Source organism: Haliotis rubra, unplaced genomic scaffold (assembly GCF_003918875.1).
Source record: "Haliotis rubra isolate DU_JTF1 unplaced genomic scaffold, ASM391887v1 Scf175, whole genome shotgun sequence".
Lineage (NCBI taxonomy): Eukaryota > Metazoa > Mollusca > Gastropoda > Lepetellida > Haliotidae > Haliotis > Haliotis rubra.
Window position 1 is genome coordinate 1,529,842 of NW_025765725.1, and position 20,136 is coordinate 1,549,977.

The 20,136-nt window shown below is 39.7% G+C and overlaps 1 protein-coding gene across 1 annotated transcript; it reads left to right on the forward strand.

Annotated features, from left to right (window-relative positions):
- Window positions 1-395: 395 nt before the first annotated feature.
- LOC124273003 lies at window positions 396-11,030 on the forward strand. Its single transcript, XM_046708238.1, has 2 exons — window positions 396-1,812; window positions 10,517-11,030. Exons 1-2 carry the CDS (start codon window positions 553-555, stop codon window positions 10,694-10,696), a joined length of 1,440 nt encoding a protein of 479 aa, XP_046564194.1. The 5' UTR covers window positions 396-552; the 3' UTR covers window positions 10,697-11,030.
- Window positions 11,031-20,136: the final 9,106 nt, after the last annotated feature.

The window sequence follows — 20,136 nt, forward strand, 5'->3', positions numbered from 1 at the left end:
ATTTTATCATTTTAAGTACTGACAGTACAACAAGCATCGTCATCGTCTAAACCACTGAATAGAAGATGGAAGAATGCAACTATACTTGACAAAATGCTCTCCTGGGGATATATATAAGTCATTAAGAAACGACTTGAACGTTATTGTCCCCATAGTCGGTTTGAACACAACATTTATTTTCACTGTGGACCAAGGGTGGGTTACTCTAACCCGTGTCCAAAGATTGAAAATACAAAGTTGTTTCATTTTCGGAAGTTGTTTCAACTACGTGGGTACATTACTTATGCAGTGCAACGTGACATGCTTGACTCACTAGTGATAGAGCTGTCTTCTACAAATTGTGTATATAGAGATACGTGAGTGCTCTGGCATATCACTTGGTAACCAACCGTCCTTTAACCCTGATTACGTTGTGATAACACAGTAGATATAAACCTGTACCTCACAACGATCTGTCACTCGGAGGAAAACATTGACCCATTCCCAAGGGCTTCATGTATATATCATTCTGGCGGAGAACATCATTCTAACAGGATTTTTACAGTTCAGAAGATGGCCGACTTTAAATGCATGCCATGTTTGCTGACGTCTATATCCCTAATCTGTTTTTGTAGTGGCCAGGCAATGATGGTGTCTGTTCTATACAAACTGGAACAGTTTGAGAAGGATCTGCATGAGAATAGGATGAGTATGCTCGCTATGGAGGAAAGAATACTTAACACTATTGATGTTGTCAGGGCATCCTTAAGAGCCGAGTTAAAGGAAAACATACGGGATGAAGTGAGAAAAGCCATGGTCGAGAACCTGCAAAAGGAGTCTCTTCAAGACATGGTGCGAGGTCAGGTATCCTCTGAAGTGCGACATCTGAAACAGGGCTACCATCAGATGAAGAGGAAGTTGCATCATGTGTCAAGATCATTCAAAGACTTCCAAGACGAGACGAACGTATTGCACGAATTTCTCCTGACGAAGGCAGAAGGATGGAAGAACTCCAGTGTCAGAGATAATGTTAGACTGGAAAAAGAACTACAGAAGTGTACTGCTGATCTCAGGACTCGGAACGAGCAATTGGAAGATTTAAATGAGACGTGTCAGATCCAATTATCACGACTGAAAACAGCATTTGCTGTGACTGCTTCTTCCCAAACAACTCAACATCTTACGTCTACAGTCACGCCACCTGTTTCGACAACGCCAGTGATGACACCCAGGCCAGAGGTGAAGAAAAGTAGGATCCTGATTGCTCCAGGTTGGTCATCTACCCCATATCAGTTCCGTCAACTCAATATTCACAGTAACTCCTTGAGCGTCTATCCGTACCACACCGTGAGGTATGTCACATGTATAGCATATGCATCCAAGACAAGGAAACTTCACATAGCGTCACGCAACCCAGATAAGATAGTGTCATCTGCCCTGGATACACGTCACGTGACGGTATTAAGAGAACGTGTACAGACATATGGCATGGCAGTGGATGAAGATCGGGACATCGTATTCATGTCCACCTTTCAACCACGACTCTCAATCAGCCGCATGTCTACACAGGGGGAAAACTTCACTGCCATCATTGACTTATCCAGGTACGCAAGACATCCAAGGCAAATAACTCTTGACAAAATGAGAAAGAGGATATATGGATGTGATACAGAAAGGATGTTCACTGTGACATATGATGGTCAAGGCCTGACAACATTAGCCACAGGAAGTCGAATGTATGCTGTAACCCTGGATCAGACAGCAGGTGTGTTGTATTATGGTGTACAGAAGAAACTGATGAAGATGACTGTGTCCAATAATGTGAGTACAGAGGTGACCTCACTGACAACCATGCCTATGACTGTAGGACTGTATAGAGGCACTATATACTACAGTGGCTTTCCTTTTCCTATTGTAGGTGCAGTTGATGTGACAAATAACACTATGGCGTATCCTCTCCAGTCAGTCAGAATGGAGGGGGCGAGTGCTTTACTCATGTGTTTGATTCCTTGAACTTTATAATCCATATGCTACCATTAATTAGAGAAACACTCGACTCACTCAATCACAGGTATCACATCACAATAACACTCTCTGACTGAAGTAGTTCAAACGACGACCCCACTATCATGGACGTGAATATTTAGAGGGAATTTCTGTTCCCTCATTGTACAGTTATACGTTACCCCGTGCAAAGGTTGAGTAACAATATACGCTTACCATCCTCGCGAACTAATGGAGACATTACCGATTTTCAGTCATCCATTTGTATAATTTTCCCCCTGTTCTGCTTTTCACTAAAATGGAATCTTTTTCTGAGAAAGGTCCAAAATGGTTATATTTACTTTTTGATTTACGTTATATATTAAGGTGCCGATTTCACGCTAGCTTTCCAGCTTCAACGCCTGAAATATATGCCAGAAATTGTGTAATGATGTGAAACAACGCTTTATTATGCACGCCTCCATATTTTATTTGTAGGCTTGTGTTGTGTCTTTAATTCAGATGGGAAACCCATTCAAAGCACTGTACTGAACAAATATCTGTCCCTTCAATATTTTAATTAACATGGTTGGGAGGATATTAACATTCTGTGTTTTCAATGTTAAGTTAGGCTATATAACCACCGTAAACTGCGTCGATTTGCATGTACAAGTGAATCGATTTTACCGAATCTATGAGAAACAACGTGATACAATTACAAGGTGAAACGTACACCCGCTCCCACTACGAATTAAAGAACACAAAACTTCAGTCCAGATAAGACTCTAAATCAGCCATAGCCGATTACACCCAAGCTAACCCTAACCATGTCATCCTATGGAACAACTTCGATATCCTGGAAATCAACCAAGCATACTACAAGATTAGGAAACTCCTTGAAGCCATTAAAATCCAACGCTTCAACCCCACCATGAATCGTGATCAAGGTTATTTCATCTCCTCGGTCTATCACCACCTAATCAAAGACGACCGCCAGTAATCCACCCATACCTCCCTTGTCCATCTGGCTTCCACGCTTCCCTTTGTGCATTGTAATCACAACTAGTGTACTTTAACCTACTCACTAATTACCATCTCATTGTACATCAACTCACCACTGTATAAACACAACCTGTAGTCTCAATCAATCACTCTGTATATCAGCCCACTCTGCTCAACTCACTAATTAGATATCCAATGTACAGCAACCTTGTCAATTGTATATACTCACTATGCAGCTATGTATATATTCTCCTTGTTTCAACTACACCGACGGTCAAGCATGTCCTGCTTGACTGCATTGATTTTTCCATCACAAGGGATAAATATTTCACTTTCAAAACACTGAAGGATCTTTTTTATACTGTAAATTATCACTTAATACTTGGTTTTTTAAAAGAAATAGAATTATTGCATACATTTTGAATAATAAGTTTTGTAAATATATAAATGGTATTTTAAATATGGTAGTATGAATTAGCAACTGCGATTGTGAGCGGCTGTATCCTCAAAGGGGGTTAAAGTATCGTAAATTATTGTCCTCCTGAGGGTACGTAAGTCCCATACACTTTCAAAGTCCATATCGCACAACCATACTTTTAATCGTAGCATTTCTGTTATTTTAACTTTCGGCTTAATGTTCCTACATCGCCAGCGGCTGAGGGGATGTTGTAAATCCAGCTAGGGTCCATGCAGGTAGCAAAAGTAATGGAAGTCCCCATGGTTCCTAGTATGGTGATCTACCTTCAGTTGTTGGCGATCAATAGCCTGTTTTTATATTGTATCGTCTTGTATAGTTCAAATATTTTAGATTTAGTTACTAGTTTTATATCTATATCTGTGATACTCTAGTTGTCTTACTGTCCTTCGTTGGCAGAATTTTATACTTTAGCTTAAATTGATGATATATTTATAACTTGTTTTAGTCACGATATGGCTGAAATATTGCCGATGTGACTTAAAATGTTAACTCACTCACTCACTCAACTACACCGAAACCTCGCACTCATTGCAATAAAGAAGTTCAATATAGAACAAACTTCACTAAACGCAAGCTCACCGAAGCCATCCACATCAAACGCCAAAAGCCCTCCATCAACCGAGACCAAGGATACTTCATTCCATCCGCTTATGATGCACTCATCCACCAAGCCCAATCTACTGTATAAACTCTGCTGTATAAACGTCTCATTATTATTTGTACATCATTGGCTTCCGATCCACGCCTGTCCTTTGTCTACTCTCTGGCTTCATCAGCTTTCTGCCTAGCCAATTATGTTAATTATGTTGTTTTCTTTGTTACATTGTTACATCCAGTATATATATACTTCCCCTTCTTCATGTTCCATTATGCTTGACAACGGTACAAGAATCTGTATTGAAACGTCGCACTCACGAATAAAAAGAAGTTGTTATCCTTAAAGTTGGTTCTATATTGTCCTTCCCAACTTCTAAAATGTCACTCAACGAAGAAGTAAAGAAGTTGTCTATCCATAGAACTTGGTCTTCCTCAATTACGTCATTGTTTAACACAATGTTACACTGACGTATAACATGATGCGTCTGTTTGTATGTCTGTATGTGTGCTTGCGTTAGTGTGTATGTCTACATCCTACTTCTGCGCGAGCATGCGTGCGTGCGTGTGTGTCCGCATGTGTGGACGAGAGGCTATGTTTCCAATCACCGCGAGATTACCTCACCGACAGCCGTGCAGCACCTTATAGATGCCATTAATAACGTCATATACCTAACGCTGTCTTGGCTTTCAGCTGGCAGAGTTTATGTTTCCCGCTTGGTCGTTGTGCGACGTCAGTTTGAAGACGTATGAAAGAGAAACATGTACTACACTAAAAACAGACAACTACTGAGGCCCATTTGGCTGTACATTATTGGCAATTGGTGAGTGTATTCCGCAATCTGGTGAGAACATTTGGGATGACTCTTTCTTAGTAAACTATGTATTTCTAGTACTTTTAGTACCATCTGACACTCTCAGAGAGAGAGAGAGAGAGAGAGAGAGAGAGAGAGAGAGAGAGAGAGAGAGAGAGAGAGAGAGAGAGAGAGACTCGGAGACACACACAGACACAAAATACAGACATACACACATGCCTTCGTAACCTTACGACATTTCGTAACTGTATCGTTTATCGTTGGCTTACGAATGTCAGCGTTACGGGCGTTTTATGATCGGGGCCCAGGATCTCTGCTTCAGGATCTTAAGGCCTCGCCAAACTGAACCGATGTGTTACCACCACAACAAATCAATTCACTCTTATAAAATAATCTGAATTAAGGCAGCAGAGCGACAGCACGGCCGCAGTGTGTTTTATTTGCAAAAAGGCGATTTTACTGCTTTCATGCCCTCATTTCATCATTTCATAGTAAAAGGAAAACACGTGGTTTTACACATATAGCTTACAATCCATAAAACATCGATGCCCAAGTCAAATGTAGGGAGAATCATAAAGACAGCAACATATATATGCCATTGTCTCAAAGTATTCCAGAGATTGCAACTTGTAACTGTAAATGCATCTTTCAAAACATGCATCAACTTTGTCAACATAGTTAAATGAAAATAAGCCCCTTTGAAATTCATGATCTGCAGGTTACGCCTATTTAAGCGATATCTCATTTCCTATATTTCTTTAACAACTTCGTCTGTACTTTGGTAACCGATAAGATTACTACATTGAAGAGCTGTCCTAATGTGGGTTTAAATGTGGCCCTAAGTAAATGCCCTATCATCGTTGTCGTAGAGTTATTATAATGTGGCGCCCTCAAACGTAGCCTTAATGCAGGTAGACAGTCCTTGGGTAAGGTTCGTGAGAAGAGTAATCGATAGAGCGAAGACTGCAATTCTAAAGCTATATACTTCGAGAAATGACTGTGGATCCCATGGGAAGGCTTGGTGACACGGTTGAATGCTTGGCATGGAAACCCGACGGAGGCATTTATCGTTTGTCGTGATATGAGCAGTTTCTCTGGTCCGGAATCGATTATTCACAGGTCACTGTGGCTTGTTTGTTTGCTTGTTGTTTTACGCCGCAATCAGCAATATTTCAGACATATGGCGGCGGTCTGGAAATGATAAAGTCTGGACCAGATAATTCAGTGATCAACACCATGTGCATGGGTCTTCGCAACTGGGATATGATGGCATGAATGAACCAAGTCAGCTTGCCTGACCACCCGATGCAATTAGTCGTCTCTTACGGCAAGCATAGGTAGCTGATGACCAATTCTAACCAATGTTCAGCGAGAAGTAAATGCAAATACTCCATGCCATGTCTCAATCAACCAAGTGAGTATTGCTGTGAAAAAAACATTACAAACAACAGACTGCTGAAGGATCTGCATATACAATACTTTCAATATGACACAGGTGAATATTGCCAATGCATGCATAAGTATATGCGGATAAGAATGCAATCACGCATACACAAACATGTTTGCGCATATATACACACGCGCGCATGCGAACACACTCTTACAAATACAAAGACATGGTTTTCTATGTGTTGACGGTTTAGAATTTAGCTCACTGATAGAGGATCAAGGCTCCTATTGACCACACGTTTGATATTCAATCAGATGATAACTAATTGTTGAAGGCAATATTGAAAACACGTGTACGGCAACTATCTCCATTCTCAAATAAAGCCTCTAAGAAACGAAACATTCTATTTTCCTTCACTGCTTCAAAAAGATTAGGTAAGGATTGTTTTGTGTAAGTTGGAAGCACAGACAGAAGCAGTAGAAGTGTAAAAATATATTTATTGATAAAACCTACAGCTTTATATCAAATATGTAACCGTAAAATAAGTTTCTCGGGTTTGATGATATCGGAAAAAGAGGAAAATATCCGATTGATACATTAAGGGAATCAAACACATACAGTAAGTAAGTGCCCCCTTCATACTGACTGACTGGAGAGTATATGCCACAGTGTTAGTTGTCACATCAACAGCACCAACAATAGAAGAATCATAGCTACTGTAGTAGATGGTGCCTCTATACAGTCTCATGTTCCAGGGGACGGTGTTCAGTGTGGTCACGTCTGTACTCACATTATTGGACACAGCCATCTTCATCAGTTTCTTCTGCATATTATAATACAACACACCTTCTATCTGATCCAGGGTTATAGCAAACAGTTGCCTTCCTGTGGCTAATGCTGTCAGACCGGGACCGTCATATGTCACAGTGTACAGTGTCACGTAATTACACCAATATGTCATCTTCCTCTTTGTGTAAAGGGTCATCTGCCTTGGATGCCATGAGTACATGGATAAGTCGATGATGGCAGTAAAGGCTTTGCCCCGTGTCGACATGCGGCTGATTGAGTATCGTGGTTTAGCTGTCCCTATGAATACGATGTCCCGATCTTCATCCACTGCCATGCCATAACTGCCACTGCCACTGCCACGTTCTCTTAATACCGCCACGTGACGTGTATCCAGGGTAGATAACATTATCTTATCAGGGTTGCCTCACCCTATCAGAAGTTTATTTGTCTTTGCTATGTAGGCAAGGGAAGTCACCTGCTTCATGGTGTGATAAGGATAGACACTCAGGGAGTTACTGTGAATGTTGAGTTGACGGAACTGATGTGGGGTAGATGACCAACCTGGAGCAATCAGGATCCTACTTTTCTCCACCTCTGGTCTGGGTGTCATCACTGGCGTTGTCGAAACAGGTGGCGTGACTGTAGACGTAAGATGTTGAGTTGTTTGGGAAGAAGCGGTCACAGCAAAGGCTATTTTCAGTCGTGATAATTGGATCTGACACGTCTCATTTAAATCTTCCAACTGCTCATTCCGAGTCTTGAGACCAGCGGCATAAACAGTACACTTCTGTAAGTCCTTTTCCAATCTATTTTTATTTTTGAAATCACGTGAATTGTCTCGATTCCAAACATCTGCCTTCTTCAGGAGAGATTCCTGAAATACGGTCGTCTCGTTCTGGAAGTCACTGAGTGATCTTGAGACATGGTGCAACTGCCTCTTCATCTGATGATAGCCCTGCCTCAGATGCCGCAATTCAGAGTCAACCTGACTTTTCACCATGCCGTGAAAAGACTCTTCTTGCAGAATCTCGACCATGGCTTCTCTCACTTCATCCCGTATGTTTTTCTTTAACTCAGCTCTCAAGGAGGCCCTGGCAACATCTATGGTGTTAAGTATTCTGTTCTCCATAAGGAGCACACCCAACTTATTATCAAGCAGATCCTTCTCGAACTGTCCCAGTTTGTTTAGGACAGAGACCATATTGTCCTGGCAACTACAGAAACAGACAAGGGAGATAGACGTCAGCAACCATGACATGCATTTGAACTCGGCCATCTTGTGAACTGTACAAAAACCTGTGAAAGGTCTTTGTCCGTTAGAGTAATTTATACATGAATCCCTCTGTATGGTTCTACATATCTTGCGAGTGACAGGTTGACGTGAGGTACAGGTTTATATCTACTGTGTTATCACAACGTAGTCAGGGATGAAGGTCGTTTGATTACCACCTGATATGTCAGAACACTCACGTGTATATATGTACATAACATGTTGAATACAACTCTACCATTAGTGATTGAGCATGTCACGTTGCATTGCACAAGTATTATCCTCACGTAGGAGAAAACAACCATTAAGGGTCACCTCTGAAGGACATAACGCGAGTATAAACGATTATCAACCATATTAATAGTCAACCCTAATAAGAGTAAGAAGCCGCAGTGAGTGAGTGAGATTAGTTTTACGCTGCACTTAGCAATAGTCTATGTATGTGGTGTGTGTCTGGACCAGACAATCCAGTGATCAACATCATGCGCATCGATCTATGCAGTTGGGGTACGATGGCATATTTCGACCAAGTCAGTGAGACTGACCATCCGATCCCGTTAGTCGCCTCTTATGACAAGTATTGGCTGCTGAAGACCTATTTCTAACCCGGATCTTCACGGGTGATAGAGATAGCAAAACAGCTAAATGCTGCGTCAGATCACAGTACATGCACTCGACAATATTGGACTATATACTGCGACACACTTAAATCACTAATGGTAGAGCTGTATGCTACATCAGGTAAATCAAGACACGTGAGTGTTCTCGCATATGAGAAAGTAACCACAGATGACCTGCAACACTGAATACATAGTCATGAGACAGCAAATGTGTATTTAAACCTCACGTCAGACAATTCAGAGAATAAAACGCCGAACCACACTGCTGGGTACACATCACATCAACAGACAAGGATATTTAAAGGATTCTGTACATTTGTAAAGATGGCCATGCTGAAGTGCCTCTCCTGGTTGCTGACATGTACCTCCCTGATCTGTTTTTGTAGAAGCCAGGACAGTATTGGGTCTATCATACAAAGACTGGACAAGTTTCAGGAGGAAATGCTTGCTAACAAGGATGATATGATCCGCATGGAGAAAAGGATAGTAAATGATATTGATGTCGCTAAGACATCTCTGAGAGCTGAGTTAAAGGAATACATACGGGATGAAATTATTAAAGCCATGGCGGAGATTTTACAAGGCGATTCTCTTCAAGACATGGTGAAAAGTCAGGTTGTCTCTGAAGTGCGGCATCTGAAACAGGGCTACAACAAGATGGAGAGGCGGCTGCATCGTGTTTCAAGATCCTTCAGAGACTTCCAGAACGAGACCACCATATTTCACGAATCTCTTCTCAAGAAAGCAAATGTGTTGCATCAAGAGAACTCCGGTGGTACTTGTGTCAGAGAGATGAATCAACTGCAAATAGACCTACAGAAGGCAGATGTTACCATTGCCAATCTGAAAGCTGACATCAGGCAAATCACTGTATTGAAGGAGACGTGTCAGTCACAAGTATCAAAGCTGATAACGAATGTCACTGTGTCTCCTTCTACCTCAGCTCCTCTAAATGTTACATCAACCTCCAGGACATCTGTGTCAACAACGACACTCAGACCAGAGGAGAAGAGAAGTAGGATTTTGATAGCTCCAATGTGGTTAAGTACCCCACATAAGTTCCGTCAACTCAATATTCACAGTAACTCCCTTGGTGTTTATCCTTATCACACCATGAATGTCAGATGTATTGCATATACAACAAAGACAAGGAAACTTCTGATAGGATCATACAACCCAAAAGAGATAGTGTCATCTACCCTGGATACACGTCAAGTGTCGGTATTAAGAGAACATGTAAAGACATATTGCATGGCAGTGGATGAAGATCGGGATATCATATTTATATCCGTCGCTGTACCACGAACCTCAATCAGCCGCATGTCTACACAGGGGAAAGACTTCACTACCGTCATTGACTTATCCAATTACGGTAGTTACCCAAGGCAAATAACTCTTGACACAAAGAGAAGGCGTATATATGGGTGTAATGGCGCGAAACTGTTCACTGTGACATATGATGGTCAAGGTCTGACAACATTAACAACAGGAGGCAATGTGCATGCTGTAACCCTGGATCAGACAGCAGGTGTGTTGTATTATGGTGTACAGAAGAAACTGATGAAGATGACTGTGTCCAATAATGTGAGTACAGAGGTGACCACACTGAACACCGTCCCCTGGAACCTGGGACTGTATAGAGGCACCATCTACTATAGTGGCCATGGTTCTCCTATTGTAGGTGCCGTTGCTGTGACATATAACACTGTGGCATATACTCTCCAGTCAGTCAGTATTAAGAGTGTCAATACTCTCTGTATGTGTTTGATTCCCTAAATGTATCAATCTGAGCGGTGGGGTAGCCTAGTGATTAAAGTGTTCGCTCGTCACGCCGAAGACCAAGGTTCGATTCCCCACATGGGTACAATGTGTGAAGCCCGTTTCCGGTGTTCCCCGCCGTCATATTGCTGGAATATTGCTAAAAACGGCGTAAAACCATACTCATTCACTCATTTACTAAACGTATTAATCGCATCGTGTTTTCTATCTACATTCCGATCTCATGAAAACTGGGAAACTGATTTTAAGATTGCATATTTCATAAAGCATGTAGCTTATATTGCAATGTCTGCTTGCTGTAGGTCTCACCAATAAATATAGTTTTACAGTTCTATTGCTTTTATCTGTGCTTTCAACAAAACAATGCTTTATTACCCATTATCTCCGCTAATCTTTATGTATTTTGAAGCATGTTAGGAAAGAAGGGTGTTTCATTTCAAATAGGCTTCAATTTGTGAAAGGAGGTAGAGTTGCAGGGAGTATTTTCATTAACTTCTTGCCGTGTCCGTGAAGATCTTATTGAGAATTGGTCTTCAGCAAGCCATGCTTGTTGTAAGAGGCGATTAACGGGACCAGGTGGTCAGGTTCGGTGAATTCGTTGACATATGTATTCAATTCTCATGCTCATAGATCAGATCAATGCTCATGATGTTGATGACTGGAAGGTTTTTGGACCAGATTTGATTATTTACAGAAAGTGGGCTTGTAGTTTATGTCTGTGTCTGATTCATTATATACGTAGACACCCTTTCTAGCATGGGTTTATACCATGAACCTACAACGAGCGATTCTGTTGATTGACACCGAGGGTATGACTGATATCTTGAGTATCGCATAATCGTTGTTTTCTGTTCAAATTTCTAAAATGGACCTTCATTAGTCTCCAAAGTAACATTATCACATTGATTTGCTTTCATAACTTTTATTGATTTTCTCATGTAGACTGTTATCGAACGTCTACAGCGTCACAACTCTAAGCCAGATGAAGATGAGAATATACATTGGGCAAATGGAATTTAATCAACGTTTGTAGCAAGATCATCACAACGAAGGATGAAAGGTTTCAACAGTGTTCTTTTAATTACGACAGTATAACTTATAACAGTCAGCAGTGGCAACAATCAGATTGTGGCAGAGACTGTGAGAGAGGCTAGACACTTCCCCCGACGCTGACCAGGTATAACCAGGGTTGTTCTTTGGACTTCTCTTCTCATTGGCTGGCCTCGAATGTTGGTCTTGTCCGTTGGTCCTCGCCCAGGCCCTTCTGTGCCTAAAGTGCCTCTCTGTAGACTTCATTGACGGTGTTGCTTATATACGGACTTCTCCCCAGGAACACGTGGCGACCAGGCAGCATTTCTCTGTACCGCTCAGGTACACGCGGCGACCAGTCAGCATTTATCTGGACAGTTTGCCAAATCATAAATCAAGTTTGCCAAATAGTTAAATCTTTATCTGTTCAATTAGTCAGTCATTAGTGGCGACCATTACCATCATGTCCTTATCTGGTCAATTTGCCATAATCATTACAAGCTCTTGACCAGCACTGACCGAAATGTGCCTTCCATAGGAACCAAACCTGCCTGTCTACACAGCCTCCAACCATAGAGTTACATGTTTCCCTTACGTTACCGCACGATTACACGTATAAGCGTGTGCTAAGGAATCACCGTTATGTGTCGGTTATGACGACACTCAGCTTTCATTGTACACCTGAAGAGCCGTTGAACGGCGAAAGATATAAAGACGTTTTATGCAAGAAGAAATATCTGGACTCATATTTTATATATTTAATGCATATACACCTGCAGAAATCACTTTACATCACTATATATATACTATATATATATATATACTGTACTGTATCTGTATATATATATATATATATATATATATATATATATATTGGAAGTACATGTGTTTGTGTGTGTGGTCACAAATGCATGTATATGAAAACAGATCTGCGTGTACTACGATTAGAGTGAGTTAGTGAGTGAGCTATTATTTAGCGGCACATCGGGAATATTTCAGCCATATCGTGACGAGAAAAATCTAGTTTATATCAATATGAAAATCAATAAGGTTAGAACATAAATACCTGTCATCGAAGGACAGTAAAAATACTAGAACATCACAGCTATATAAATGTAAAACTAGTACGCTAACGTAAAATGAAATCACTATAGACAGTACAAAATAAAAACGGGCTATAGATCACCAACAACTGAAGGTAGATCACCATACCAGGGACCATGGGGACTTACAGTACCTTTGCTACCTGCATGGACCCTAGCTGGATACTACGATTAGATGTATCAGTGCTTTTGGAATGGTTTGTGAATGTGAATCTTGATAAACTGCAATGTCCAAAACTGTTGTCGATTTTGGAAGCCTAATTGTTTGACGTTTGATCGTTTATACAAATAATCAGCTAATGGACCATATATCATAAAATGACTGAATTACTTTGTGAACTAACATAATACATATCTATGGTTGAACTTACGATATCTGAGATGTTCGGCAAGCAGTAACACAGAAGACAACGAAGTTGAACATTTTGCGGTATATGTTGATTCGGTTCTCCTGAGTGTTCAGGAGAGTGTTCTCCATTAAGCAGACTCTTTTCAAAGGTATGCAATTAGAAGAACATAACAGTCACACCATGGTATCTTGTTCACTCCTCAATAATGTCATGCATATCTCTACCTGCTGGCCTACGGAAATGCGTGATGACAACAGAAGTAACGTTAGCATGTACAATGGTTGAAGTTGCCTTTGATAATGGGCGCAAAGTTATGTAATCGCAGATCAAAGAGTACGTGATGCTTTGTTCAGCTAAAAATACTGATCTTTATTTGTAAGGACCACTGGAAGATTCACTTACTCATAGATGAATCATCAACAAAGGTTAAAGATGAGCCCGGATTGAGAGACATCATGTTTAACAGGTGATGAAGTTCATTTATTTCCAAATATTAGTCCGGAAGGCACTGTACAATACATACCCCCACCCAACCCCCAACCCCACCCTTAATTGATTGGAACAACATGTCAGTGAAATTTAACATTAAATAAACAAATAGACAAATATAATTTTTTAATAATGACATGCCTAAACCACATGTCGCAGAAGACCTGGGTTCACATTCCACATATGGTATTCAATGGTCTGATAATATTCACAACTCTTCCAACCAGTTATCCGTCAATTTTGACCAAATCATTAACTTTTACGGGCGACGCCATATTGGTTTACATTCACGATAGACCCAGTAGACGTATTTGTTGCTATTTAAATTGTTTTATTTTCGTTTTTATGTACAGAAACTCGAGTTACTAAAGGATTGAAAACCTATGCATTCATTTTATTTAATTTCATAGAAGTGTTCTCGTTTTACATGCTCTCAGAAGATGTGAAAACTTCTGAATGAAAATCATGAATGGAATGAGTGATGAAAGTAGTACCGGTATTGTCAAGGTTCACGTATTAGCCAATAAAATCACTCGAAGCTGTTATGACATAACAGTTTGTTATGAAACCTCTTCTCGAACTACCACGTGGGTAATAATTTATAACATTATTTATTATATCAGAAAAAAGTAACCCAAACTACTATCGTAAACAGTGGTTCACGTGCAGATTGTTTTAGCATGAATATAAGGACTTAGTATTCGGATATAATTATTCACCTGATAGAAACTACTTTTTTGCAGTGGAAATAATTTTGCAAGAATTCAACTTCTCCATCAAATGGGCCCATTGTGTACACTCAATTATGTAAGAATTTATTCAACAGCCTTGGTGAATATCTCAATTTTACGTATTTCATGAATAACCATCCCCACTATTTCTATCAGTTATATATTTACCAATTTTACTGCTAATACCAGTTTTACCATACAACCATGACAACTAGGAATGAGCTACTGAAAATACACCGATGGATTATATATAAACATAATGATCCGTCCCGCTCGGCTATTATGCAAACTCACGTCAAACATATGAAATACCTAATATGTTTACGACCAATATTCTTTGATTTCAGTTCAGGTAAGAAATGATCGAACCTCCTGACAAGATTTGGGGAGAATTGTCAGAAACATGGAGCGGTCCTCTTGGCATTGTTGCACGACATGTAAGGAAAGAATGTTTTGGGGTCCATTCGTGTCCAAACGCTTAGAATCCACTGGAACAGTACACATTGGGCCTTTTCTTCCTTGTTGTCTTTCAGGAGGTCGATCTTTCTGGCATACCTTACGTAATCTCCCTCAAGAGAAGCAAAACCTTTGCATTTTCTTACATACTGTACCAAGGAGAGTGCGAGGTAGTCCATAGGAAACTGTCAACTAATGACAACCACTGGATGTTGTTGACGTCTGTATTTAAATGGGAAGTGTATATATAAATAAGTAATGATTTCGTACATACTAAGTAGTCTGGAATGGCGTTCACAAGTACTTGATTACGATGAAATTGTGCAATCAATAACTCCTGAACATTATATCATCAAGTGTAGTTTATGGACATGCAGTACGATCTTTTCTTACAATTAAAATATAACCTTGAAACGTCTACTGTCTAAATCATCAGCATGTGTATGTGAATAGTGATGGTATCAAGTAATAGCCAAAAGGTGGGCGTATCATATCCCACTGGTAGTGCCCATCATAAATAGACACTGATGCTTGTCCATTGTCAAACTGAAAAAAACAAGACAAAAATGCAGCCACAGTACAAGTCAAAATAAGGAATGGCAACGTACCTGATGTTTATCACTGATGCATCAACATCAACATCAACTATCCTCCACCGGTATACAATAAAACTATTTGAAAGTTTTACTGAGGCCTTGAATATTGTAAATGTGATCAAACAACTCCTGAGCAATTGTCCTATTACCTTAAATAGACGTTAAACCATTCTTTCATATCACAATAGTTAATACATAGAAATACGAAAGTATGGCATGATTTTAAGGTGAGAGAAGTAAATCTAACAAGTGGAAACATTGTCTTCATAGGGTCCCAGCATGTCCCACAGAGTATATCTGGCCATATATTCCATACAAGCTGGTGGCTGTTTTGCATCACACGGGTAATCTGTTAGCAACCATATCAGTGGCTAAGGGAAAGATACCCTTCAATACAATGGAAGAACTTGCAGAACATGAGGATTTCAAGATTATTATCCCCAAAAGATCATATCATGGAGATATCTATAAGGTTAGTATCTTAACTGCTTTGTAAACTGTGTAATTGTCTTTACTTACTCGGGTCCTCCTTGACGTTTTGAAGAGAACTGCACACATGGAGGTAACTACTGTACACCTTACTAATCATGCCGAGAATTACTTATCTATTTATGTTCCAAGTCCCCAAAATACTTCTGACAGTTGATTAAAAATAAATATGCTTTTTGAACGCTTTTCAGGATTATAACGATAGTGCAAGTAAGAAAATCTGGACAAAGATGTTGGACACCCGATCTGCAAATATCCAAGACTCTCTGGACGAGGATTTACATCATTAGATGCCGCTACAATCTGGCTACTACGCATACACAACCGGTTCAGACAAGACTGATTTCATGGAAAAAAACAGTCAATAACATACGAAGGATGAAATGCAACACTGGTCTGAACTATACTACCCATCAAAAGTTTATGCTCACTTAAAGCATTCACACAATGTTATGCATATATATGTGGTTACATCGAAGATGAATTTCTCACCTATCTTGGAGGACCCAACTGCAAACCTTATGTAGGTGAATTGCATAAGGATCATACATCAAATTGATGAAAAGCATGTGCAAATATCGTGCATGTGAACAGTTGCGTTTTGGTGTAAAGTTTTCTTAAGAATTCGCCAATTTTCACTGAGTTTCATCATTTATTGAACTCATGGCGATAATCTTTCCAACGTTACATCAGTTCATGTGTAAACAGTACCTTTAAACAGTATGGAATATTATGCAAAATCTAGTTTTGAACAGTTGACTGAAGTAAGTCGCTACATTTACTTTACTTAGTCTAAACTTTTGATGGGTATTATAGTTAAGCCTGTCCTTTCCTCTCAATTCACCTCTTGCGAATTTATTTTCAGAGAAGTGAAAGGCACACGTTTTATATTGAATACTTACCCAGTAATATGATTCGTTTTGATTGAGATCTATTTCGTAATAGTTGCCTTCGTTATTCTGTGTTCATGATTAAGTAATCTAAGGAGACATAAACACAAGAAACCAGAGGGCACTGAAGTACAAAGTAGTCACGTTCAAACATCCATAAACATGCCAAAATCCTTGAACAAAATAGAAAAGAAATATATTAGGAGTTGAACGTTTCCTAATGTACCGTATAAACATCCATAAACATGCCAAAAGCCTTGAACAAAATAGAAAAGAACTGTATTAGGAGTTGAACGTTTCCTAATGTACCGTATAAAGAAAACCTGATTGAATATTATATGTCACAGAGTACAAAATTGTACAATTATTGTGTGCACTGCTGCAGGAATTGGGTAATAATCACACGACAGATTAAGTTTAGCAATACACAAGAATCTAATGTTCATTGCCTTGTTATTAAGGAAAAGAAATGGCTATTTGGTGGTTATTGAACGATATAAGATCAGTAATGTCATGAAGCTTCAGTTAAACGTTTATATTTTGCCAACATGGGCAGATATTCACATAGATCCACCAGGATGGAGAACAATCGGTGTCCATGGAGATAAGACATACAATCGATAACACGTCATCATGTATTTGCATTTAGTGTGTTTTTACCTGTGTCTATAAGAAATAATATGCTGAGTTCGTTTAGAAATATTTAATCTTGTGATTCTCATTAATGTTATGGCATTCATTGCTTGTATAATAGAATGTGTATGTCCATCTTTGAAAAATACGTAATACATCGGAACGGTCCAATGCTGCTTGATGCATTTTGAACGACGTGTTACTGGACTGTTGTATTTGTACGAATGCAAGTAAAATAAATACGTAGCGGCTGGATTGTCTTCTCGATCGTTAAGGTCCCTTAGTTGGTCTATTATGTTAGAGGATAGATAAACAAAGAGTTGTCAATTTCCTACCCTTTCATAAAACATAAATCTATGACAGGCAAATATTAAAACATATTAGTCTATTTTTTGTTTCGCCCAACACCTTATTAAATTGTTGGTTTAACAGATTTCAATATTTGAATAAACTCTGAAATCAAAAGCATCTATTGTATATCCACTGATCTACATTATGAATCAGTGATGTATCTGGTCTACTACACATATGTGCATGTGTGCACCTGAAGTGAAACACGTGTGTCATTTTCGATTTATACATTACACAGCTACTTACGACGGAAGAAGGAATGCTTTCATTTTCCTTTTGTACAACGGATTAAAAGCAATCGCAATAATTAAACATCCTCTTAAAAATCATTGAAACACTCATGCACAAGGCCATACATGGGTTTTGATAAAATGTACTTTGATGCATATCACCAATAGTTCTGCTACACGTGATAACATAGTGTTATGATTACATCTATGTCTGTGACACTTGTGTTTATGGCTGCTGTCATATTTGTAATCAATTCTGCTAAAACAGTTCACTCATGAGCGTGTTTTCATTAAGGAAGGATAACAATATATGGATGAACAACTTCTTTATTGCTGTGACAGCGACGTTTCGGTGTAGGATCTAACACCATTATCAAGCAAGTGATGAACAGCATGATGATGATGATTTGAAGTTTTACGTCGGCTTCTGGCTGTACGGGGTAGGTGGGAGCTAAGATAATGATTAATAAGTTTATAATAAGGAATAAACCATCTTACCCAAGAAAATGTAAATGATGGGGCATATACCTAAGTGGAATTGGTTATAAAAACGTTTAAGAAACATGAGTGGAAAATAAATAAAAAGCCGAGATTATAAAGGGAAAGAGGAAAAAATAAAGGTAGTATTAGCTAATAATAGAGAGGTAGAGATTAAAACTAAATGATAGTAGGTGTAAGTGTAAATGGGGGCCTTAGGGGTGGGGTGGGGGTGGGGGTAAGTAGGTAAACATGTAAAGCAAATGGGGCATATGATGTGAGTGCAGATAAACTGCTTGTATTGAAAAAGGGGCTCATTAAGGAAAGAAAAAGGGGTTAAGTTGGTTGGGGGGTGGGGGAGGGGGAGCGAAGGAGGCGGTGAGGCATGGGCCGAGGCTGAGTGGTTTGTGCTGCGAGTGAGCTGGCTGAGGTAAGTGGCCTTGACCTTGAATGTGAGGGCTTGTGACTGCTTTGTTTACATTTAGAGGCGAGACAGCTGGGTTGAGAGGGGTGCGCGGACGTCGGGGAAGACAACTAATGGTATGGTTAACTGAAATTGAGTCCCAGGTCTAAATATGTAGGCTGTGGTAATGGTAGGTATTATAGTATGGATAACTGAAAAATTTGGATGCCAGGGTGCCGTTGTTCAAAACAACCTTAGCTCTAAGGCTACCTTAAGTCAGTGTTAAAGTATGGGAGTTACGGTCACCTTAGCGCTAAGATCGCTTTGTACAACGGCACCCTGGTCTAAATGTTTAAGCTTGTGGGCAGTGGAGTTGTAGTAATTTGTATGGGATGGTCTAAATTCTTTGTAGTAGGTTGGAGTTTTGTAGGAAGTTTTCTAGAGCTTGAAATATAGTTGGCGGGTTGAGGGGATTTAGAAGTAGATGAATATTATAGTGATATTTTGTAGGTATGTTGCTGTGTAGTTGGTTAATATTTGTATGTTGTAGGTGACAATGTGTGAGTATGTGGTTTATGTCCTCTTGTGTATTGCAGTGTGTGCATAGGCCATCTGGGTGTCTATTTTGTCTGTATAAGGTGTGGTTTAGATTTGTAGTGCCTGAAATTAGCCTGTTTATGGCCGTGTCAATGTTTTTAATATTTGAGTATGTGGGAATTTTTCTTATTGGTGATTTTATGATAGATGTGGATTTGTTTGTGTTTATGTTGTGGTGGAAGTTGGTGGTTAACATGTTTGTTTTAATGAGTTGCTTGATTTCTGTTTGGGATGTATGGAAGTTGATGTTTGGTGATAAGTGGGTTCTGGCGAGTTTGGCTGCAGTGTCATTTCCTGTGATGTTAGAGTGGCTGGGTATCCATAAGAATGTAATATGTGTATTTGAGCGTGTGAGTGAATCGGTTTGTATTGCTATATTATGGATGAGGTCGGGGAGAGATTTGGAGTGCATGTTGTGTAGTTGTTTGATGGAGTTGAGTGAATCGGTTAAGATAAGGAAATTATTTTGGGGGAGGGAGGGGATTAAATGAAGTGCAGTGAGGATGGCTGTTTGTTCTGCAGTGTTTATTGTTGTGTGGTTGGTGTAGTGGAGATTTGTGGTAAGTAGGGGGCGTTGTTGGACATGTATGCCGAGGCCTGTGATTTTATTTGA

What these genes read in the sequence shown, in the direction of transcription:
- LOC124273003 (XM_046708238.1), top strand. Translation starts at nt 553, where the DNA reads ATGGCCGACTTTAAATGCATGCCATGTTTGCTGACGTCTATATCCCTA. An exon ending in CCAATAATGTGAGTACAGAG is followed by an intron (nt 1,813 to 10,516) that starts GTGACCTCACTG and finishes GTGAGTACAGAG; the next exon opens with GTGACCACACTGAACACCGT.